Source organism: Helicoverpa armigera, chromosome 17 (genome assembly GCF_030705265.1).
Source record: "Helicoverpa armigera isolate CAAS_96S chromosome 17, ASM3070526v1, whole genome shotgun sequence".
Classification (NCBI taxonomy): domain Eukaryota; kingdom Metazoa; phylum Arthropoda; class Insecta; order Lepidoptera; family Noctuidae; genus Helicoverpa; species Helicoverpa armigera.
This window is the reverse complement of record NC_087136.1, coordinates 8487817-8514261: the sequence shown is the minus strand read 5'-3', so window position 1 is coordinate 8514261 and position 26445 is coordinate 8487817. Positions and strand designations below refer to the sequence as shown.

Genomic DNA, 26445 nt, shown 5'->3' with positions numbered 1-26445 from the left:
CTGAACCGGTAACATAATAACTACTGTATGCAATATTTTGCTAATAACTAACTGTGTTGACTGGTTTCTCACTAAGTTGCAGTTAATGTCATCTTTGATATACTTACTTAGTAAGTTACCGTTTATTAGTTATTGGGAAAATGGAACAGAAATTTTAATTTCAGAAACTAAATTCATACATTTCTGCCACATTCTTAGCATCTAAAACCTTAAAACAGATCATCTTTAACAATGAATATAACTACGAATGTGAAAATGATTTAATTAATAATTTCACCACCCTAATACCTACCCTATTACCTACTTATGAACCTACTACTGTCTTTTCAAGTGCCAAAATCACCATTCTTCCTCTTTATATGTAGTAATACTTCCTATAGATACAGTAATAGGTATATCTTATATATCTTCCATAAAAAAGCCACAACATTCTACCATTTTCGCACTAAGTCCAGTAGCGCCATTGCTATTGACGGGCACCCATTGATTTATACGCGCCAACCCTCGGAATGAATAAAGAACTAACAGCCCCAAGCGACCATTTGTCTCTATCCTTTATGGTAAATGCGAGATTAAGGAGTTTTTATTTACCAGTAAGAAAATTCGCCAACAATGGACACAGTAGCTAAAAAACAAGGAAATGGTAAACGCGTGGTAATCGCTTAATTTAATTCTTAGTCCCAGTAATAAAACAAACATAAAAATTACATTTAAAATGTCAACCAACAAAATAACGACAGATTTTTATGAAATAAAATGATAAATGGTCCTGGCAGTTCGCCTATATTTCATCAAAAAGACATTTTAAAAACTGCAATACCGAAAAACATTAATAACTAAGTGAAAATATAATGTCCCCTCGCATTCCGTGACTCCCCCAAACTATATTCCGAAAAACAAGAGGAAACTATTTTCGTCGAACAAAAAAATGTTTCCGGCAGAAGATTTATAGGCCACCTTACTCACAGCATAGGCCCTCTTCGTATAAAACGCGTGAAATGAAGTGTTTCCCTCCCCCTCTGGTTTTTTCTCGACTTTTTCCTTAGCCACAGATTTTTTATTGCTCAATTAATCCAATAAATTCGCGTTGATGTGCGTTTTGACTCGTGTAACAGGGCTTTTAAATTTTTATTTCTTCTTTTGCGTTTGTAAATGGAACGATATTTAAACAGATCATTAGCAGCTGTCACATTCAAACATGGAATTAATTTTAGCGATTCATTTGTTTTGCTTTATTAATACAGTGCTGTTGACTACACGCAACCGGAGAGCGATCACATATTACTGGTCATACAAAGAATTTAGTTTTTATAAAGTTATTCTTATTTCGTATTCCCCTTCAAAAAGACATGTTATCCTACCCGGATATAGGTATCAAACTTTCAAAATATCATACGGTCAGTCAATAAAAAGGTTCACCAATGGTCATTCGCGTCACGTACGCCCTCACTTGTCGCTATGCCCATTGCTGAAATTGATATACATTACTTGCCAATACCGAATACATTTCACATAACTCTTAACACATTGGCATAAGCGCCAAAGTTGCAAAATTCACACGCAGATATAAAGTTGTGCCGCATAACCTATGTCCAAAATTGGCTGACCCCTCTCGTCAAAGTTACGATTCGTGGGCATACAAGAAACGGTATATGGAGAAAGGTCTCATTAAAATGGTGTTCTTAAGGCTTGACCGCACACTTCCTTCAGTGGTCTGCACGCCTGGTACCAATTGCTTGAGAAATATTATTAGTATGAAGATCAGGGGGACTGTCGGAGTTGATAAAATAAAAAAGTTGGAATCGAATCCTCTTTTGTGATAGAGCTTAAGAGGGTCTTTTGCTGAAATGTTTTTTCTAGAAGAATATCGAATGAATTTGTACATACTTTAACACAATTTAGACCTCATGAAAGCAAGATTATTTTTTCCGTACCTTGCAAATGTCTTCGCGTCTTGTATTCTAAAGACTTATCAAGCAATAATAAAAGCATTCATAATCATACACACGTCGGCTTCAACCCGTCCGGCGTGTATAAAAGTCGCTACTTTACATTAACAGATTTCGACCGAAGATAAACATTATGAACACGATGTAGGCGGCGCCCGGGGCGTCCTCCGGTGATATACGATACCCGACCACGATTCTATCGATTCAATTAATTAACATATCTATATGTAACATATTTGTATAACAAATAACAAATAAGCGTAAGAATTAACTTTCTATTCCATATTCCAGCTTTAAAATCGTAAATTCGTACTTTATTACAACTTTCCAATAAAATATTTAAATGCAACACAATTACTGTCAAAATAAACAGCGTTTTTAAATTACTGATATTTTATTTATTTTTCCTATTAATTCCTATTAATGTCATCGAAACGATTTTTATTAAGTCCCCTTTTAAGTAAATATTCCTTTTATTTTTAAATATTAATAATAATTAATTCAAATCGATTAATAATGATTAGTTATACAATAAAGTGGAATAAATTAGTAAAAAATATTTTTGTCAATAAATTATGGCTTATTTTTTCTTATCTTTTCTAAGTATTAAAATCAGATAAAATACTTTATTTAGCACATAAGAAAAGTGACCAATAAAACCATTTTATTTTCTTCAAAAAATAAGGTTGCCAATATTCTAGTTTCAAAATGACAGTGACGTGGAAAAATTAAGTCATAGACATTAATATCGGTCACGATTTTCATGGGCATATTTCACGGTAGACGTAAGATCACCATGGTGCAGTAATAATTGCCAAAACTATGGAAATTGATTATTTATACTGCGTCAAAATTTTATGTGATTAGGTAAAATACAACAGTACAGTTGCAATTTTTTGGTTATTGCGATGGCTTAGATAACTATGTTTAATGTTTTTGTGTTTTTCTTTTTTCACGTTGTTTTGTTATGAAATGTCATGTTTTTAGCTTTTATGTAACAACCCTGTTATTTTGGGTCGCTGGGTAATTTTTACGTCAAACTTGTAAATAGCTGATAAATTGTCGACAACGAAATTCAAATGCGATTTTTTTATTTGTCTAAATTTTTCATAAAAAAACATATTTGGATTTCAATAAAATATGACTCTATTTTAATACTATGTTGCATGCAAAGTATTAATTTTTCTATTGCTTGATTTTTGCACGTTTGATTTTTCATTTTCACTGCATGCTTTTAAAAATGGTGATGGTTACTCTTGGTGGTGGTAAAATGTTAAAATATCATCTTAACACTGTACTAACCACATTATTTTCTGTTGAGCAATATTCACCTAAAGTAACCAGTCCACTAGCACTTTGTCACTAACACACGAAATTTGAAGAAGGGGTACAATCGACCAACATCATTTATGTAAGTATAGATTACTCATTTACCTACTAACTTATTCCGGATTGCAATAACTGATCCATCTGCTGTTTTTCGATTAGAGATTGAAATATGAGATCAGCTCGATATAAATTATGTCCAATTTCAAATCGATGGATCGGTTATTGAAATCTGTTTGTAAAAAAGGGTTCGTTGAATCGAATCGTTGTACAAAAAATCGTTATGACTTTGAATCGTTAAGTCTTTAGCAAAAGTTAGGTCATTGCACACGAGCGTGAAAAGTGTGAAAATACGAGTACGATTCGCTTCAATGAACACTAGGCTTATTTTAATGATTATGTCATTGTGAAATGACTTTATAAATGCAATCTGCAACACTGTTACGTAATTATTTTACATTTCAGTTTTATTCAGTAGCTTTTTGGCTACTGTCAGGCAAAGTAAAATTCTTTTAAAATTCTGATGAAAAAGTTGAAGTTTCAGATTGCATTTTTAATGTCTTTGCCATTTTTTTTCTAGAAACTTTTTTATCATCATAGATGCTTTTTTGTATAATTTAGTTCTACCATTTCACTTCACTCCATTCATTTATTTCATAAAACGCACTAAAATACTAACACTCCAATCTAACCCTATTTTACCGCTGCGGGTCCAACCGACCCCGATAGGGAGACGCGGCTAATAAGTGAAACAGAGATTTATGAGTGCACAGATATGCAAATAGAAATTTGCGGTCCCCCGCCGATAAAAAGACGCCAAGCCCCGGGGGCTCTGTTTGTCCAAATGTCGGGGGATGACGGCCTTCTAATTATTTTGGATCATATATCTATGAAGCATTCTTTACTTTGGCCCTTTTGAATAATCGTCGAAAAGAAAATTAGTACCTACTTACTTTTGTTAATTAATTCAACACACATTTGAAAACTACACAGCAAAGTCCCCATTAATGGAACAATAAACAAAATTTCTAAACAGCCGCTCTGTGTACTATCTCCGCCCATAACTTGACTCATAGATTATTTACTATTTAGTCTTACCACTAAACTTTACTCCGAAGGTGTTAACTTGAAGCTATCAGCCCACCGTATCAGCAATCCTTGTATTTAATGGTTTTTATCAAAGTCGGCCCTATCTCTCCTGTGGGGTTATCGTGTATTTCACGAAACTTGTTAAGCCTAGATTCAGTTATCTCGTCCAACGCTCTTACTTTGTAAGGGAATTGCTAATTATTCGCACGGGCGGAGGTGACGGTACGACTAACAAGATTATGTTATTTCGTTCGTTCCCGTTCATCTTGTTCCGTTTTGAAGTACAGTTTTAGTGTTAGATTAGATGGTTCTGTGTTTGGGGAAGTGGGTACTTGACTTTGTTTTGGAGATAACGCGTTTTTAGGGGGTTTGGTTTGATTTATTAGTACTTTGGACAGACATATCTTAAATAAGATAAAATTGCAGTAAATGTTTATTAAAAGAATATACTGAACAAAAAAAAAATAGAACCATTTAAACGCATATTGACAGCAAACATTAAAAAAAACTCGACATAAAAAAGCAAATACCCAACTACTGAATCTACTGATGCAACAAAAACAAGCTGAGCAATTTTAGTAAATCAAAGCGGATTCCGGCAAAGCAAACACCAAGTGCGGTAGACCATACGATGCATGTCCCCGGCTTGTTTGCTCATTAGAAGCAGGCAAGGGCGCATCGCTATCAGCCTGTCACTAGGAACTGTCACCTCTGTAGATGTATGAATACTTGATTGATATGTAGAAGTTTACCGTGCGCTTTTTAGGGTTGAAGGTTTAGCTTTTGGTCCTTTTGGACCTTTTTGACCTTTAAATACCATAGATACACAGGTGATTTTTTTTGTCTATAAAAAAACATGAACAAAAGAAAAAATATGTTGAGAAAATCATTAACGCGGATAATGGAAGAGGAGGACCAAATATATAATTAGAGGGTGTTACTTATGAGATGACGGCAGATAGAAGAATAGTGTAAAAGGAAAAAAACATGCTGCGCCTATAAAATATAAAATTGGGATACCTAAGGACAGAAAGATGATGACTTAATAAGATCCAGCCTTATACTCCGACTTAAAATAAAAATAACAAAAAAACGTCTCTACCGGATTTAAATTCTTCAAACCTTTAAAACGCAATGCAAATTCTTTACCCAACCGTTCTAAAACTCTAGCAACAAATAAACCCGGGGTTCACCCTCGGCGACAGATTGTTAATACTGACCGTCGAACTAACGAGCTGTGACCGCATGAATATGCAGCGACTGATACAAGGACGAATTAATTAAATTTGTCCACACCTAGTGGGTGAAAAACTGATTTTTTTTGACACGAAATTTGTGAAATAAAGGACAGTTTTAGGGATTAATTTTAGGTAATTTTAATGATCCTTAAAGTTTATGATGTCTTATTAAACTAAACGACACGTGTGTTGAAGGTACGGAAATAGTCATACTTTTAAGCAAGATGTGGCGTCTTGAGCTTCAGATGCTTAGACTACTAAGTATTCAAAAAGTAACTAAGTTTAGAAAGTCTCTTTAAAGCAAAGATAATTTCCATCTCAGTATCTCAGCAATCATCAAACTCATTAAAGTTACTAAGATTTCTTAATGCGCACAAATGATGGCGCCTTATCGAATTAATATTGCCATAACTAATAGATAAAAGGCCTTCTTTATAATCTCAGCTCTTAAGGGTTACGACTTTTATATCGCCTATTTCATTAACTCTGTTCAAAAAACTTTTAATAACTCTCCAAGTTTCGATGTTAAAACGTGTCACAATAATAAACAGTGGCAAACGTAGGCGGTGCTCTTTGTCCGAACAAAAACATAATAAAGCATGCGCCCGCGCAATTCCAGTGGCGGCGCCGCCAGCGACATCTGTCGGTGCCCGCAATTATGGCGGATTTATAAGTTAATCGCGCGTTTGACGCGTGAGATTAATACCTTGTGAAAATAATCACACGGTTTTTTGTCTGCACTGTAATCAACAGTAAATGGGAAGCTGTAATTTTAATTCTTTTTTGGTCGTTTGACGCGTGCCTTACAGGCTGCCGTAGGGTTGCTTGATCACTGGTTTCGAGGTTTTTTGTTGTGGTTATATGTTACAGTTCCCCTATAAAAGTCGAATTTTAATTTCATACTTTGCAATGTACAATTTCGCGCTTAATAACGGTTATCAGGAATGGTTTTATGAAGTTTTTGATCAATGATTAGTGGTCAGAGAATAGGGGTGTCAACCCGACGTGTCGCGGCTCAAGTGACGTGTGTGCAGATATGATTATGCTCGCCTGAGGGGCGGAGGGTAAAAAACTGCAAACTGCATGCGTGCGTCGTGGATAAATCTGATGTAATCTTGTGCGAATATTTGACTACTATTTTACCGAATTGTCCTTTTTTTGGAGAGATTTTTGGTATATTTTGTCTTTTTTTTATTCGCAATATCCACTCGAATTTGTGGACCAATTAGGCTGAAACTTTTAAATACAAGGCAAGGTTGCGTCCATATACTTAAATAAAGCAAAAATACTTACATTGTATAACATCAATTATTTAAATATTATTTTTCAATCATTATTCCATAAAACTCATTTTAACATAAACCTATCATTAGATTCATCTCGATTAAAAACCCACATGTCAACCGGATTGAGGCAAAAGTCGCGGTTGATACGAGATTGTGGCGAGTCGCGGTCCTTTAGACCGAAGGGTCGCACCCCGCGTGTTAGGGTTACAAGTTTTGTAGCTTGTCACACTTTAGGCTCGGGTTATCCTATTGACGAATCACGTTTACTGCTGTCGCGTTTTAGGGTTAACAATGGGTTTGGGAAATGGAAAAGTGACGTGTTTTTCGCAACTTCTTTTTTAGTTTAATGGATATTTAACAAAAAATGTATTTAAATAGGTATGTTTATAAAAGAGTGATAGTCGACTATTCGATACAATAATTCTCTCATTACAAAACACGGACGATGGCAATACAAAAATCGGTAGCTAACAATAAACGAAAACTTCACACAAAACCAACAAACTCCCGTTGTGACAAAAAAAATGACCCAAAAAGCTCATTAAAAGCATCATGAGTGTAATATCGAGTCGTGATTTCCTTTCGCCAAAGTTCTTCTTTTGTCCTGTTTAATTGTGGCTACACTCAACGAATTAACCAAATGAGGCCGATACACTGCCTTCAGTACAATCGGATGGACCCTTGCTTAGCAGAAATGGGGAATATTTTCCCCGTATTTGGGAAGCTTGAATTGTTCTAGCGAGTGCTATTTGGTTTTATGTCGCCTTTATGTTTCATTAGCTCTTTTATTACGTAGATGTTTATGGATTATGATTGGGTGCAGTTTTAATTGAAGATCATTATATTTTTATTTATGTAAAATTATAATAGGGATATAAAATATGATATTAATGATAATAACAGTAAAGTTAAAAATGATAAAAAAAATCACGTTTAAAAAACACTTAATTCCAGTTTTATTTCCAGAAATGAAACATGATCTCTCATGACACTAAATCACTAAAAACCCGTAATTAGTACTAAAAACTAAACCGATGCCCACACAGGTTTATCCTTAACCCATCTCGGTAGAACTGTACAATTAAACAAAAGGACTTTCGTGATCTCAGCACTCGCACGAAGCCGCCATTAGCGGGTGCTCCGTGGGCGTAATTAAAAGACTTACAATACTGTACTGGCGAATTAAAAACAATTAACTGGGACCCGAATTGAGCACAATGGTCGTCCTGTGCACGACTTACACGGGATATTCGCCGTGCGGCCAGCGAACACGGGCCGGACCGTGTTTCGAGTGAAATGCGACCCGTGCGATGCGGAAGACGCGGTCGTTTCGCGAAATTAATTTCGTAATTAGTTGACGTGGGCAGCGGTAGGGTTGATTTTTGTTGGCGTGATTTTCGATTGCTGATTTATTAGTAGGTTATTGCTGTGTATTGCCAATAAGTAGAGAAATAGTGCATCTTTTTGTAGCGGTAGTTATAGTTTTTCAAATCTATCTGGTGTATCGCTTACCAAAATCGATCATGTGACTTGAATAAAAACCCGACTGTGCTAATCGAGCCGTCAAATTGGGTTTTCAACGTTTTAAGCTTATTCTGTGAAAGTGCTGAATCGCACTGACGCCCCACACCACGGGGCGAGGGTGTGACGTCACGACTTTTTCTCTTTTTTCACGGTCCTGCAATTCTATTACCGCCTCTTAATCTACAAGCCCGCATTGAACTGACGTCATCTAGACACACGGCAGTGTGTCCGCCAAGTTCGAGCAAAAAAAGCGACACACCGGCCGTGGGTTATATTACACGAACCATTTCGGGCCAAATTCGACCCCCCTATAACTCAAAATCTATTTTATTTACGCATATCAAATTTCTAGTATCTGTTGAGACCCCCTCACTTATTTAAAATACAAAATTTCATTAATATACCTATTGTAGGACTCGAGATATTGACGTCAGAAAATCGCTATTTTTACTATACACTCACTGACTGACTGACTGACTGACTCACTCATCAAAAACCTAGACCACTTCCAATGGTCGTATTGACTTGAAATTTGGCATGGAGGTAGGTCTTTATGTCAAGGTAAAGGGAAAAATCTGAAAATGGCCAAGTGTGAGTCGGTTTCAAAATAATGAAGGTGTAAATTTATACCCCTAAGGAACTAAAACGAACTAAATTTATCTATATTTATATCTCTTCGAATGGTTGTACCGATCTGAAATCGTAACAAAGGTTTGTATTTAGTCAAAGTAAAGTAAAAATCTGAAAACGGCCAAGTGTGAGTCACTTTCGAAAATAACAATTGTGTAACTTTGATCCACGAACATAATATATGATAACATGTCATGTCAGTCTGTTGGTAAATCTAGTCCATTTAGTTAATCTAGTTCATTTCTTTGTAAGAAGCATAGTGCATATTCAAAAATCTGAATCTGAAAGATAGTGTAAATGAGACATTTCCTTAACTAACTTAATAAAATAAACAACCTTACAAAAATAAATGAAATCCCACCCAAAACAAAAATGTGAAAGACTGCCAAGTTCGATAATATGGGAATGCTTCGCCTATAAAAGTAGTGAGATCTGAATAAGTACCAAGTTCCATACACATACCTCAGTAAAAAATAGTTACTTTTTGATGATGTTACTTGGCAAGTTTTAATAGAAAATTAAATACTTGATTCATTGCGTTTAGTAGGTTTATATAACAAGGTGTGTGAAAACTTGCCAAGTGACATCATTAAAAAGTAACTATTTTTTACTGAGGTATGTGTATGGAACTTGGTACTTATTCAGATCTCACTACTTTTATAGGCGAAGCATTCCCATATTATCGAACTTGGCAGTCTTTCACATTTTTGTTTTGGGTGGGATTAAATTCAGTCACGCTTGACATTTTTATTAATTTTCAAAATTCGAACTGTGATACGGTTTAAAATGTTTTTTTATTTAATTAAGTGGCAACTCTAATGAGGGTTGCCAGTGTCGTGTTTCGTTGTATAGAATTTGTTTGAGGGAGCCTGAGGGCAAGTTTTATTGTTAATATCCCTCGTTTTTAAATTATCGGTTATCAGTGCTGTATCGTTTTACAGCTGGTGAAGTATGTTCTTTATTGTGGTTCATGGGGCTTTGAAAAAAAAAAGATTATTTTACAACAAAAAAACTCAGTCGCGTGCTATATTCAACCATCACTAAGTACCTTATCTGATCGTATGAGACTTACACTGAATATATCTAGTTATATAAATTTTTATTTTCCCATTCACATTGCCACTGAAATCACCAACCTACCTAACTAAACAAAAATCTCTTCTAAGCTAGACAGACGTTCGAAATACGAACAAAACGAGCTGAATAGTCTGCGGCGAAAAAATCGTGCTCTACATACATGGTTGTAGTACGACAATGCGACTTTTTTGTCGGTCCGTCCATGGCTTTTGAACTGGAATTTTTTCACTCCATTCGGTCGAGCCAGAGAGCTTTATTTCACCCCGTCAGCAGTTAGGGCTGATGGCTGATCGTGGTTTGCCTTTTTTTTTACTTTCTTTGTAGCTAAGATACGGTATCGGTGCTAATTTTTGGATCATCCGATTTCAATTTAGGAATTTAGGGATTGGCTTGTAGGAAATATACATACTTAGATTACATCTTTTTGGAGTCACATTTATTTTACTGCAGCTTAATAAATAGCCTCCAGCGGAAAGTTTAATAATTCCATCCATCCATCCATCATCAGCCTATTGCAGTCCACTGCTGGACATAGGCCTCTCCAAGTTTAATAATTCCTCTACATGTTTTACCAGTATTATTCGGTAAACAAAAGGAAAAGTGTAGACTCCTGGAAAGGTTTATTTTTTCTTTAAGTAGTTATAACCATAATAAACCTTAGAGAGTTAGAGTAAAAAGTCCTTTGGAATTCCTACTACGCAGTCTGATCAGGCAATCTCCACAGAAAAACCAATAATTTATGAGATTTTTTAAAAAATAAGTCACTTTTCTATGAATAAAATATATTTTATTTTTAATAGGCAGCCCTAACCGTACATTAGTTTCCAACTCGGACGGTAGCCGTCCTCCCGTTCCGTGTAGGTACAGTCGTGTCCAGCTAAACACTAAGTGTTGCCAGTGTCACAAATGAAACTGTACGCGCCTGTACTGTGTACTCTTTAAATATTTACTTTTTAGCTTTAAGTATTTATTTTCATATATTTCTATGAAATAAAATACTTAGTTACCTGCCTTAGATATTAATGCAGCCTATGTACCTACGCAATTTCTGCTCTTTTAAGATTACCAGCAACTAGACTTAAACCAATTGATTATAAAACACTATTCACGCACGTAACTCAATGAACTCAAGTTACAATACAATAAAAATAGACAATTCACTTGTTAATACCATAAAAAAACACAATGGATTGCGCCCAATGAGCAATAATCGTGTTTTATCTCTAAATTGAGCAACAATTATGTTGTTACCCAATAAACGGTGATATAATCTACAATCTTAAACAATACCATAACATTTTTGTTGGTAAATTAAAAGCTTAGTACCATAATACAGCTCAAAAGTATCGATAAAGATCTTATCGCACGTGTTATACGTTTTAGACAATACATCGACACGAGGACTTTCGATCCGCACGAAGTGAGTTTGTCAAGAGGTATCGTCGGTGTCAAGTGCGCACTGATCTGCGTCGATCGCCACTACAAAGCTTGTAGTACGTGATTAAACCGCGAATGTCAAAGTGCAAAGATCGGGCCTTTGTTGCGCTCCCATCAGTCAATGCTTCCCGTACTGATGTGTTCATTCATCAAAAAATCGCTCGCGGCAAGTAATATGTGTTTTATAGGGGGTTAATGGAAACTTATGGATACTTATGGAGGGGTAAGATTTATGTTTTAATACCAAGGAGGTTGTAATAGTCTCTTAGTTTGCCCCAACCCTCGTGAATAACGTTGCATGTAAATAGTATAAAGTTTACATTAAGAAAATGTAAGACTTATTGTTAGATGTAAGTAATAAAACTAGAATATCCAGTCATAGGATTTAGTACCTAAACCATTATCTACAATTTCTGGTATGTTTCAAAATTAAGCACAATTTTCGCTCACAAAACCCACGCCTGTCTGTTAACGAGTAATTCCAAACAGTTATCCATTACAAGCTAATAAATTCTGGCTTTTAATGCTTTTATTCCCATTCGCGCCACATATCATAATCGGTGGCTCGCCCCCGAACACGAGTGTGTGTCAATCTTTCGTTTTTCCGCCACAAGCGCGCGGTCAGACCTCTTTGTTATTCAAATTAAACACGCCCAGATGGACAGACGCGCACGGGGGAATAATTAACTTATGTATTTTAAAAATACCTTTTTCACAGCATAAATGGAAACATTTTACCGTGAACCGCAATGTGAAACCGCCTGAACGTATTCAAGTGGCTTTATTAATGTTTTCAGTATTTATTACCGCTTCAATAATTCATATTGGACATCAAAGTCTTTATCCCGTGTGCTACGAATCAGCGGCATAAAACAAGTTTCCTACGTCGTGTGATTTAAGCTTACTTTAAATTTAATCTCACTAGTAAAGCTAGGATCCAGCCTAACAGGTGATTTACTCCATCGTTAGTGAAGGCTAATTCTTCCGCGTTCTCGCGTATCTGCGTTGTTTCTATCTCGCTCTGGCGATGCGGGGCAGGTTTACGACGTCATTAATGTTATCACAACGATGCGATGGGACGCCGCGCCGCACGTTGCTACAAACTCACGGCGTACGGAACTTGCGTTAGTGGCTGTCCGACTATGAAATAATGTTATGATACTTATTCTAGACTTATTGTAGGTACATTACTGAGTTTTTTCTTTGAAACAAAATGCTAGTATTCCTAATCTGGAATTCGCTATGGCACGCGAAACCTAATCCAAGTTTTGCTTATTGGTCCAAGATACGCAAAGGTTTGTGACACGGCTTGTTGAAAGTTTATGTGAAAACGATAGCCCGGTTTATAGCCTTAGTAGTGTTGTTTCATTATTACGCTATTTGTATTCGTTCCGTATCATTAAAGATAAAAGTTATACGTTTTAATATAACGAACTGCGGAATTAAATAGAAATATGTGATTTAGTGAACATTATCAAATTGATTGGAGCTATTAGAATGTATATGAAGTGTTTACAACTTCCTTTCGTGTTGTAAGAAAAGGTTTTATTGACTATCGTAAAACTGGAAGTGGGTTATCCTAAATACCACAATTATCACTATGGTGGCCATAAACTTTCTATTGAGTAGCGATGTCGCAAAATAATCGTTACGATAGGTACTAAATTATTTTTTATTAGTTTTAACATTCCTGAATATTTTTTTCGAAATAAACACTATGTTTAATTAAACTTTGTAAGCTACTAACTAAGAAGCATATTAATTATGACATAAATAACACCAAAATAATATTTTCACCGTTAATTTTTGACAAACATTTATCTAATAAAATATAGCTTCTGCAATAACTGAAAAATTAAAAACTTAATACCAAAAGCCCAATCATCATAAAAATCGAATAGATCAGATCCAATCAACGAATACTGATTAACCTTTCATCTGTTTATAAAACAACATAATTAATTATTCAAAATAAAATGCCGCTAATTAATACACGATCAATAAATAAAAATGTTTATTTATTGGATTTTCACTCGCGTTCGGCGTAAGCGCAGCTGAAAGTTTGACTAATTGCTTTGACAGTTTGTATGAATGTGTATGGTCTGAACGTTTTCTAGAGCAGTTGACAGTTCTATCAGTCAAAAAATGCTATTTTTTCTTGACAACTGACAGCTATCAACTGTACCAAACAGTCGCTATAGGAATGTTTTCTTAAAAGCTGCATCTAGTTTTTGGCGCCATAGACATTTTTTGTCTGCTCTCAAATCTTTTACTAAAGAAAACTATGTTATCATAATTAGGTCTTCTTTAAATTGCTTTCCTGAACTTTAGGATAAATCCTGTTGTTTTGAATATACAAATCTGCAACTTTTTCTAACTTCGCACTTACGCGCCAATTTCAATGTTCTAAACCCATCAGTTGTAAAGCAGCATACCTACTGACCGCATTCCGTCTCGCGGTGTCACCGTCCATTATACGGGACGGAGTCGGGACCTCGGTATCAGTGACGTGATACCGGGCCGACACTCTGACCCACTTGGGGAACTTATTGTTCTTTTGTCAGTCAAATGATTGTTCAGGAGGATGGGCTTTGTTGGAAGTCACATATGACCTGACGGGGCACTTCTTGCCCTTTCTGATAATAGTTAAGGGTTTGAAGGAAATGTGTTAAATTCTGGTATGAATTTTGCAGTTGTAAATGTGTAAACAAATAAGCTTTAAGGCAGTTGAGAGTTATGCCCGCTGTTTTGAGAATTTCCAAAAGTACCGTAAATAAAAAGACAAATGTTTAATGCCATACTTCACCTCGTCATTGTAAGTCGTTACGCAGCGAAGTAAGAACTTGATTTTTTCTCCAAAATTATCAAACACCGTTACAATATGACTCTATTAAAAAGATAGTTCTACGATAACTGCGACGCATTCTCTGCATTTACATCTTAAAATTATGTAGGTATGTCATTCAAGATGCCGTTACAATATCATTATGTTTAAAGAATTCACATAAAGACGAAAAATTTTCTGCCGCAATTCTTGTAATTTCTTCATCGTTTTTTCTTGATTGTGTAGGCTAGGTACCGTACGGTACGGTAGCGAGTATTTTTGTGACGTCGTAAAGTTGGTGCGTCGGCTCGGTAGCGCCACCCGCGGCGTACTTTATGCCGCCCGATCGTGCGATATCGCGCCAATGTTATGTGCACGCACCTTTATGGTATTATGTTACGTGCCTTAGAAGTTATACGCGATTTACCTTAACTTATTCTTAATCCGTATTAGGTAAATCTAATTTGTAGATTTAATTTACTGTATGGATTTATTCTCGTTTATGACGTAGCTGGATAAAATATATTCCTAAAATGGTAAGCGATCGCTGACCATGGACAATAAATGCCTTATTAGTATTATTTATGGAACGCTCAAGTATCTACTCGAAAGAGGTTCTGGCGATTAAACGGTTTTTGTCTGCTTAAGACTTATCAATTTTAATTTGATGACTTTTTTATTGTGATTTATCCAGCTCTTAGTATCATTTAAAAGAAATGTAAAGTGTATTTGATTTGATTTTATAATATGATTTAGGGATACTGATAATTTGATTGGAATTATCTCGGCTTAGCAGATTATTTATTTCGTTACGTGGATTTTAAAAATGAATTAAATTAATAAAGTTTACTTAAAACGACTACTTAGTAGTAATTTAGCTTAACTTATAAAAAACTTTAAGTGAAGAATAAACCAAATGTGCAGTCGATATTATTTAAGGCGTTAACCGTCAAATCCGTAGCGGACCCCAATCGGGGTCTGAACATCAATGTCACCGTAAGCTCGGTTTAGACCCCAATTGGGGTCTGCGAATCAGTCATACACTTTCCTAATTATTTACGCTCTTATTTATTTTCTTTCCAATCAAACCACATTTGTTAGTACTAAATAAAATAACTAAATAAATTTAAATTATTTTTACGCATTCAAACCTTTCATATTTAGCATCCCGTTAGAAATATACCTTTTTAAAATCCAAACTAAATATATATAATAAAAAAAATCTTCGGTTTTTAGGGTTTCTGAAGACGGCAAATGATGACTTATTTATTTCTTCGGGTGTTTTATGTGCAGGATTCCTGTAGACCTGCCAAACTTAATGGCGATTCGTTACTTCCAACTTTTTAACTGAGCGGCAAAGCTATTTGACGAGAGCCGTAGTTAGGTGTAGTTATCGCAAAATTTTATGACGATTTTATTGTTTGGAAGGGCAAATAGTTCGCTGTTCATCGAAAGCTAGTCCAAGATGGAAAGATGGCCGCCGCCGACTTATTTTTAACCGACTTCCCAAAAAGCGGAGGTTCTCAATTCGACCGTTTTTTTTGTATGTTTGTTACGCTATTACTCAGCCATTTATTTATCGATTTTGATGATTCTTTTTTTGTTTGATAGCGTATACTTCCGAGGTGGTCGAATTATCATCAGGTCAGGATCTGATGATGGAACCTTGAGAAATCGAGGGCGACTTTCGAAAGTTGCAGAAATACATAGGTTGAAATCTAATCACTCAGGTAAACACCTGAGTGATTAGATTGATTTTAGACCTAATAACAAATATGGGGAATATACCCTTTCGACCAAAAACAAACATGAAAATTGAGAACCACCTCCTTTTTGGGATTCGGTTAAAAATATTTGGTGACTTTAAAATCAATCAATTATTATTATTGTTTCTCATCATCAAATAAGTACATTACTTTGGTAGTTACAAATTGCATTATATTTCAGAACACCAGGCTTACCCTCCGCCGAAACAAAAATCTTAGAATTGTTGAGAAATAATATAAGAATAAATTAAAATTCCCTAATAGGTAATAAAAATTCAATTAAAGTTAAAAATTATTACGAATGACGCAACACCAAAATAAATAATACATATAAAAATTTAATGCTAAAAACATTCATAAAACTTAAATATCTTTTTTCTTAACAACAAAAACAAATTGAACCCATAATTTAAAATTAATAAATAGATTTGAAATAAGTTGCTATTAAAAAATATATATAAAATTGGTATTCGATTATTTATAATAAATATCCGATTTAGGTATCGAATGCACACCGCTGATTGAAAAAAAAAAAATACTCCATTCCAAACTCTACTTGTCTGTGATTTTGATTGATCTCGTAAATTGTTCATTTTTATTGTGTATTTTATGTGCTGATTTTTTAGTTATTGAACATAAATAAGTGCACGAAATGTATTGCAACGGATTGAAAATGTTATAAATATGACGTTTGTGTTGTGTTTGAGAAAGTGATGCGATTATTTATTGGTAAGTTTTCACCAAATTTGAAATGCTTAACTTTTCGATAGACTTAAAAACACCGTAATTATTATCTTTTTCTGAATTAACTGACCCCATTTGACCTTTGCACGTTGTTGTCAAATAAGTGAGCTCTAAAGTTATAGTTAAAATACTTCTGATCAGGCATTACGGACTTAGAATTCATGTGTTGAAAGTTCGTACAAATTTTTGACTTCCATGTCGCGATTCAAAATATCCCGCCGAATCAACGGTAAAGTCATATGTCAAAATCTTGTCGAGCAGAGGGGTTAATACTGCCAAACTATAGACTACAAATTATTACTTTTTGTCACATTAACAATGTAAATGGCAACATCGAAAGCACGTGGCAACATTACGAGATTGTCAGACACCACCCCCACAGCGCACCGTTGTTACGAATACCATTGTAATATCAACAAAACCTATTTACAAATACTCCGCTAACGCCCACTCAAAAGGTGTTTATTTAAAATTTTATTTCACAATGCTAAAATGTCACATTTTTTTCTCTTTTCGCGCCATTTGATGCTGTTTGTCACTTTCAAATTTGGAATATCATTCTTAAAAAAAATGCAGAATAAATACCAACCTTCCTCCTTTCAATTAAGAACGATAATGTTCGATTTTTAATTTTCAAAACAGTATGAATAACTTTGCGAGATAAGGCTGGCCGTCTCTTTTTTTTTAATTCGGACACGTGTCTATGGTACCTATGGACGTCCAATTTGTGTCTATTGATCTATTGTTAGGTATCTTTTGAATCCAATACCTTTCAATGTTATTATCTGTCATAAAAGTTCTGTGTTTTTTTCTGTCAGACATTTATTCATTGAATCATTTTGCCGATGTGTAAGCGCGAAATTCTTGATGTAACAAATGAATAATATTAGTTAGCTTTAATGGAATTTTAGAATCGGTTAAGGCCTTTGTCATTTTAGTTTGACTACCGTAAAAATTACATGTCACTAGTCAAGCAATCAGCTTCTAATATTGGAAGAAAATTCTTCGTATTTGCCAAAGCTTAAGTCAGTCTCAAAAGTAACACAAATATAAAGTAAATTATGGAAAATTAGGAAAATAACAGAGAGCGTCATGCGCATACATACGTTAAAGGTACTAAGAGAAATAATTCTGTAATCTACGAAACACGCAAACAAGTAAACAACCTAAAACCTAAATTTACAGCACATTATAAACGTAAATAAACATCTTGTATCAGATAAGACGAGGGTGTTATTCTCAGATCTCAATCTCGGTGACAAACACCTCTTACCCTATTGTGGTAGCTAAATTTGCTTCGCTATTTCCGATCTACTTACAAGATTATTTTATTATTGTAAAACCGTTCGAGATTTTATCGCATGGAGCGTGCCCTAAAATGTCTTAAATAGGTTATGTTACGTTGGCTCAACTTCGATTTTACGCTAGATCATCGACCGTTTTCTTTTTTTTTTTGTTTATGGATATTACTGGCTGAAAGCAGCAAGAATCTGTCGCATGAACAAAAAGTATTAACTACTTGTCTTTGGTGAAGTCTCTAAAAGCTAAAATTGTGTTCCTAAATTACTAAATTTTCTAAGTAGATACGAAGATATGGAATACGAATTCAAAAGACCGACCAAAGATGGACAATCCAATATCCGATTTCAAGAATACACAATCGATAAGCAACATAATCCTACATTATAATAACATTCGACAACAAAGCACTATTATCTTCTTTGCGATTGTTCAGAAAATTATAGTATCTGTGGCGGCTTCGGCTATTGTCGGCAATCTTCGGAAGTGCTCGGTCGCTGTACAAACATCTGCCTATGGCTCGCCGTAACGCCTCCTTGCCTCAAAAGATTTCTAAAGACTGTTTGGTCTTTCATTTTGTGGTCCTTTTAACATAATTGTATGTAAGGATCAAACGCGGATTTTCGTTATAAAGTTATTAAACTTTTGTTGATTCTAAAACGGATTATTGCGTTTTTTTATTAACACAGATTAGATGGTTTCAAAGTAAACACAAAATATTTGAAATTCTCAATTTGAGCATCACTTAATGGCCATTTTTGATTATGTACACATGTTCGATTATCCACGGCCAATACGAGAGCAATTTAACGGCCAATTACAATCACTATAAACTTCCAAACGATAAAAAATACTCCAATCACTAAGAAAATAAAGCAAAAAGAGAACACAACACACAAATTAAACACAATCAACGAGCCGATGAAAGTTAAAAGCCATTCATATAAAAAGCGTGTCACTATAAACACCCGCATAACCCGTAAATCGACTAATGAACGACGATTATTTTATTTTCATAAACGATACTCGGCATCGATGCGGGCCTTCGATTTAATTCTCGATTATCACCCTTTAGTCGAGTGTTTAATGAGACTCAATGAGATTCGTCACACTGAAATCTGGAGGGCAATTGGTTCGTGGAATAACGATTTATTTATTTTCTAACTGGTCACTTGGAGACACTATACAATAAAAGTACTTTGAAATAAGTAGGAGTGACTTAGGAGCAAGTTTGAAACGTTCATGTTTAAAATTAATGGACAGAACTACAAATTCTGCTTCATTAATATCAATGACCGTTTCATTATCTTCATCATCTACCCTAGGAACTTCTCGTACACATAATTAATTGTACAATTCAAATTATATCAGGTCATCCTACTAATATTATAAACGCGAAAGTTTGTATGTATGGATGTATGGATGTTTGTTACTCTTTCACGCAAAAACTACTGAATGGATTTTAATGAAACTTTACAATAATATAGCTTATACATCAGAATAACACAAAGGCTACAATTTGTAAACATATTGTTCGAAATACTAAACCTGCGCAGACGAAGTCGCGGGCACCAGCTAGTTAACATATACATTCGTAATCGTCTCGTTTTTGTAATTCTCATCCGCAATGAAACTATGAAACTCTTAGTTTTCTTTCGAGTATTTATTTCTCATACATGCTCTTTATCGTGACTCTTTAACATTGAGAATATGCAGAGCATACGTCACACCTCTGAAATCCTTGTATTCTTTAGTTAAATTTACCTTTGCCTTATTAATTTTCTTCTCTTTATCAAATCCAACACTGTTGCGATCATCATTCAAAACGATTACCTCTAGTTCATCTATATCTATGAACAATACTTCATACTACATATCAATAAGTTCTCAATATCAAGCCCTCGACTCAGCGGCGCCAGCAGGCAAACTTATAAGTTTATAAGCATTCATTGGTCATGATAGAACATTGATTCACTGGGTCAAATCTGTTGACATCACCATCAATACTGTTTAAGAGTTGCTTCGAATCATGCTCGTGTAGGGTTTATTAGTGTGCGTTTTTATGTGCCTATCTACTGGGTTTTTTTGAGTCATGTTTGATTTTTGGGGAATTTGTTGAGGAAAAAACCCATCAAATTCACCGCGTCACAGGTTAGGTGTACCTATTGAAAAATGACGTAAAGATTTGATAGGTAAGCGCACGTAGAACGAATACCTACAGCAAACTTGATGTATTCATGTAAATAGCCACCTATGTCGAAACGTGTAACAACAAAGACGAAAACAATCTTAATCAACAAACTGCTATCAACAATTACACAACTAACGAATGACGTCATTCATTCAGAACCTACTTAAAAATTTAACACGACACTCCTTCATCCATTCAATTAAGTTCAGTCGTTCATTCCGACCAATATTTACTGCATCTACGGCGGGGTCGTTTCAATTAAAATATATTACATTGTTACGATGTCCAACGGGCGTAGGGTTAATTGCTATTGCACCGTCTTTGCCTGATCTTTGGTCTTTTGGATCATTGTCGTACACCTTTCGATTTGATAGCGCAGGGTTGAGATTGTCTGCCCTTGACTCTGAGGAAATAGATTTTCCGTGGTTCATTTCTACATTTCTTTTTTGATTTTCCACTTTTTCCGACATGGGTTTTTTCATTCTATCTCTAATGCTATTTAGAATAAGTACAAAGTCTTGTAAAAAGTCCTCATTATTTTCAAAGAACGCTGAATTTGCACCTTTTCTCTAGGATTTTAAAACAGGCTTAAAAGCAAGCATAAAACCGTCAGTAGATAGGTCTATTAGAAGCTATTAAACACCACTTAGTTCAGTAGGCACCTGCTCCTTCTTCTAGTCTTGACCTCTTTTGTGAGACTTTCAAGCGTGACATCCAACTGTTCTAGCTAGTATAAAGATACTTGTTATTGTATGACATTTTTTTTCTTCTTCACTACTAACTTTGCATACGATATGAAGGGTAGTTTTGTCTTTCAATCTTTTTAGTTTCCAAAAGATTGTTTTCTAAAAGTGATAGATTAAATCATTAAAGTTAATATAGTCTCACTTATCTGGCTACCACCTCTTTGCCAATTAGCCGTGTTTCTTGTTTCGCAAGGAAATGCAAATTACACAACTTATTATCAAGCTTACAAACAAACGCCTCACAACATCCTTCAATATTGTAAAAAACGTCCCATTCAATTTTCAACTTTAAGACATCAGCTCAAACCTCAAAATTCAGTCCACCGATTTATTTCTTCCTTTTCTTACGATATCACCACCCAAAATTGGACTCAAGTGACCAAAAGATAAGGTAGCATTTCTTTCTTGAGCACCAAGTGTATCAATTATCAAGCAGCTGTCACCATTTAGTGGCATCGCTGGAACAATTAGGACAAGTGACCACAATTACGGTCCCAGGATTGCGTCATCGTGTCCCAAGAGGCTGCAAAGCGTAGACACACGAATTAGAATTAATAGTTGCCGTTTATTGAATGAAAATGTAGGTTGTTCGAGCTTGGGGCCTCTTATGCCGTCATTGCAATTGATAAGATACAGGAGCGACTTTTGTTTTTATTGAGGTTACATCCACGTGAAGATGTACTGTGGTTAAGTTCTTAGTTATTATATTAACCTTATGGAAACTGTTACATTTAATTTATAAAGCATATTCAATCTTGTTGTCCAACAAATGACCGACACTGCAAGAGATTAACTACAAAAGCAAAAAAATTTTGAGAACTTAAAAAGATTCAAGAACTTCAATCACAAAAATGAAGTCAATAATGAAACCACGCAAGAGATCGATCTTTACAATCTACATAAGAATCAGAACGCACTACTATTTCCACCCCCTAAGAACTATAAGACCGTCATAAACCAGAATTAACGAACACATAATTGTCTTACCCACTGTGAACATTCTCATCGCACAACTGGGTTAATTTATAATTACCCGTGATGGTTACTTGTCAGTTTTAATGTTAGTTGAACATACAACTTGTTTCATTAGCTGTGTGTTGCTTGTAATCAAGCGTTTTTATAACCTTGTGTCTTCTTGTGTCTGTATGTACATCTTTATGAACACTTCATCTTGTATTATTGTCAAAATTACTCTTTTGAAATCATCAACTCAAATTCTTTTGAATTTCACCAAAATCTTTCGCTATCAGTGCCTTGTCTACTTGATTAATTTTACCATCTATTACGTTATCTTTACCAAGGATAATTTCTCTATTTTTAATATACCTACTTTTGCTCGACAGTATAAGGATACTTAGCAACGTAAAACCATTTGGTCTGCATCGTCATACCACTTCTAAACAATGCGCAATATTGCGTACACGACAAATGCCCATCGTCCGACGCAAGCCAGCAGTCCATTTCTCCACAAATTCCATCATCATCACTAATCAGCTCTGACATTCATAACACTTAGAAACCAGTGAGGCAGACATCTGGTCGAGACCATAACGAGGCTTGTTTACCCAGCCATATCTATACTATATAACAATAAAAAATATTAATGTACAGCGCAAATGTACCGGGGTCTTAATCGCATTACAGACCCTTCGTCTCTGTAACCATTCACGGGTTATTATGCTTATTCGTTTTTATTCGAGGGTTAGGATTAATCTTGTCTTTGTTTTCTGTTACTTTCTTCAAGACTTTTGGCAGAAAAAAGGGTTGGATTATAACTATAAATCTTTGGTCTACTGCACAAATGCAGCATGCTTGTTACGCTAAAAGGACGATCCCTTTTGAAAATACCATCATTCACAACTTCGTCCGGTTCACAATCGTTTGCTATTCTTTTATTATATTCACAGAAAATACACTAATAAACCTTTGACAAACTCGAAATTGCATTGATAAACAAATATTTCCTCACATCACCATTTAAGTTGACTATAAATCACAATACACTATCTGTTTATTCTATCTTAGGCAATCTTCACATAGAATCGGACGCGGTTAGAAACCGCGCTAACTCGTCGCGAAATATCTTTCATAAAACGTCTGATCAAACAGTTGTTTAGAGAAGACTGTTTCCTGCGGTTTAATAGAAACCACTTCCCGCAACCGGATAAAATATAGCCTATGTTTCTCAAAAATAGTGAAGCTCTCTAACAGTCAAATAATTTTTCAAATCGATTCAGTAGTTTCGGTAGTACAAACAAAAAAAGCATTATATTATTAGTAAAGATAAACAGCGTTTTCATATATTACTCCATACCATTACTATTATACAACTTTATGTCTTTATATTCCATAGATTTTCGAATTGTTAGTTAAGAAATAATAACTTTAACGCCTCAACTCAATAGTTAACACATGAGTGCTAATAGCTCAAACACAAAGCTTTGCAGTAACATTATGACAGCGGCAGTTAATGTTAACTTATAAACTCCTAACTAACAGTTAATTAGGATTCTCTAGATGCTCTTACAACACATAAAATGATGATGAAGACATTTCGTTCAGGTTATTGTGTAAAATAAATAATTCTAATATTGACTTAGCTTACGATGTACTTGTCAAAGCAGCATAAGAAAAATATGTAGGTAATTAAATTTTTCCAAAGGCGTACATTCTCAGACAGTTTTCTCCCTTAAACATTTTTATTGACAATCATGATATTTTAACGAAAATAAGCAAGTTTAATGTAGCAAATATTTTTTTATTACATTAAACCTTTCTTTAATGGCAACATTAGTTTGAGGACAGGTATCTTCGCGTTAGGGGGGAATAAAATAGATTTATGTCGCATTAAAAACAATAATAAGAGATTACGGCGACAATTTGGGGAAACAAAGGTAATATAGGCGAGAAAGACGGCAATTTAACACAAAAATTGTTTATGAAAATATCGTTAAACACTACTTTTTTCAGAATCCGAAGTAATCTCAGAATTATTTACCTAGTCTCTTAGTTATAGGAATTTAGCAACTGAGTCTAACCTCGAATTTTCTTCTTTCCAGATGCGTGTGGTCTATCAGACGTGCCCCACATAGAGAGTCTACAAGAGAAGTCCCAGTGCGCCCTCGAAGAGTACTGCCGGAGTCAGTACCCCAACCAGCCCACGCGCTTCGGCAAGTTGCTCCTCAGACTACCCTCCCTAAGGACAGTCAGCTCACAAGTCATAGAACAGCTGTTCTTCGTGCGGCTAGTCGGCAAGACTCCCATCGAGACCCTCATCAGGGACATGCTGCTCTCCGGGAGCTCGTTCTCTTGGCCGTACATGGCGACCATGTGACATACGATGTGGAGGCAGCTGGCAGCGGCATGATCCACGCCCTACGGCTTCCCGCCGTACCTGCCCAGCCAGCGGTTCGACCCCTTCCAAAGGTACCAGCGCGAAGCCCAACCTGAGGACGCCGTCACCTCCTCGAGCGAATTCCACGAGAACACAGAGGCGAGCGAAGAGTACTTCGGGTCACGAACCAGCAGGGAAAGCGAGAGAGCCGATCCCACTTTCGATCCCATTTCAGCCTTCTACGCTCCGAAGTCGACCGAGGAGTTCGAAGCTTCGGAGACACAGAAGAATGCGCAAAAGTCCCTCATGATAGACAATCTGTTGAACATACGACAGGAGTGTAGTATACCAGATATGAAGTAAACTTGTTCAGTGGGGTCCCTAGTGAATTAGTTCAAGTTTTTTTGTTCCTCTGTAAAAATAGTTTACTATTTAATATTGTAAATAAAAAATGTTTTTATTATTGTAAATTGATAGTTAAGAGTTTTCTACGATGATGGATGGATTTTATATTATTATTTTTTTCTTATTCTTCTTTTTGTAGAAATTGTATGAAAAGCAATTTGGATTGATAATGCAATAATTATGTACATCGGTCGTGCAATGTTGGTGTGTAGTTATATGTATAGAGATAGACAAAGTTTTTCGAAGAATAAGAAAACTTTTTATACGGCTAAGTAGGTACGGAGAGTCCCAATGTCTTTAAACTGGGATTGGGAACTGGAGTCATATCAAGTGCTAGGAGAAAAGTGTTCAATAATGTTAACATTTTAATATCGGATAGTTTTACCTCGTAACCTTTTGAGACTTGTACATAAACTTCTCGATTTTGTTTTTGCTGAAAATACAGTAAACATATTATTTTCTCTTCGGTTAACATTCCCAGTTTATAGCCATTGAGGCAAAGTAGCCTGAAATATGATTGGACGAGGTTCTTTCTTTTTATTTTCGACTGGTGCTGTAATAACTCAAATATTTACGTACTTATACGTAAAACTCTTATTTACTAATTCCGAAAAGCATTTATAGGTATGTATCGTTCCTTTTAAAACAACTTTTACAAGAAAAACAATATTCTTTTTAGTAAAAAATATTAAACACATCTGAGTAAAATTTGTTTTTGTTCTTTTACTTAAGTGTGTCTATATGTATAAACAATAGTGAGAAATACAAATTATGTAAGAATAGTAACTATACAGAAAAGTTTTATTTATAATTATAATATTAATCTTTAGCGCAACGATTTTTTATTAAAATATTTTATGTATTTTTTTTCATAATGATCATAATTCATTTTAGATATGTTTTACTTCAAATTGTGGAATTATCATGGTAAATCGAATAAGTTAATATAAAATAGTTGCTTGTAATATAATATAAAATAATTATGTGAATTCACGGTTTTCCAGGTAAAGAATTGACTTTGTTTTAAAAGGAATTGCAAACAATAATTAGTAAAAACAACAATAAGTTTTCTGTAAGTTTATTTTATTTCTATTTTATTATTACATTACAAGCAACTAACACATCGAGCAATTGTTTTAGTTTACGACAAAATAAAGTAAAAGTGTAAAACATTTAGTAAAAGAGAAGCAATGTATTTATTCGCAATAAACTGTACAGTGAACGGTTGTAAAATAATGTCAGTGTGTGTACGAGATTGTATGGAGTTGTATAAAAAACATTAAATAATTAATGAGGAATAAAAGACGTCTCTCTGGATTTTGATTTGTTTTGTTTTATTATCATCTACTATCAACGACTTCAGAAAGAACTGTTAAAACCTGACGACAGTCTTGCATGAATAGACAAACATGAATAATTATTTTAAATCTCAAACCGACCGCCAAAAACAAGTATTATACTTGTCATTATCGTAGTCAACAGACAAGTCCATGGCAAAAGCCTTATATCCAAGACGCTCCACACCTAAAACATCTTAGTAAGCATCATCTTTATGCCACTTCTAGTTAGAAGACCATATC

At 34.9% G+C, this 26445-nt stretch overlaps 1 protein-coding gene across 1 annotated transcript in view; it reads left to right on the top strand.

Annotated features, from left to right (window-relative positions):
• LOC110384301 (steroid receptor seven-up, isoforms B/C) overlaps positions 1-26188 on the top strand; it is a 63175-nt gene extending 36987 nt beyond the window's left edge. Inside the window, exon 3 of the mRNA XM_049846348.2 lies at positions 24186-26188. Coding sequence (XP_049702305.2) covers positions 24186-24460 — 275 coding nt within the window. The 3' untranslated portion in view covers positions 24461-26188. The remainder of the gene's footprint in view (positions 1-24185) is intronic.
• Positions 26189-26445: the final 257 nt, after the last annotated feature.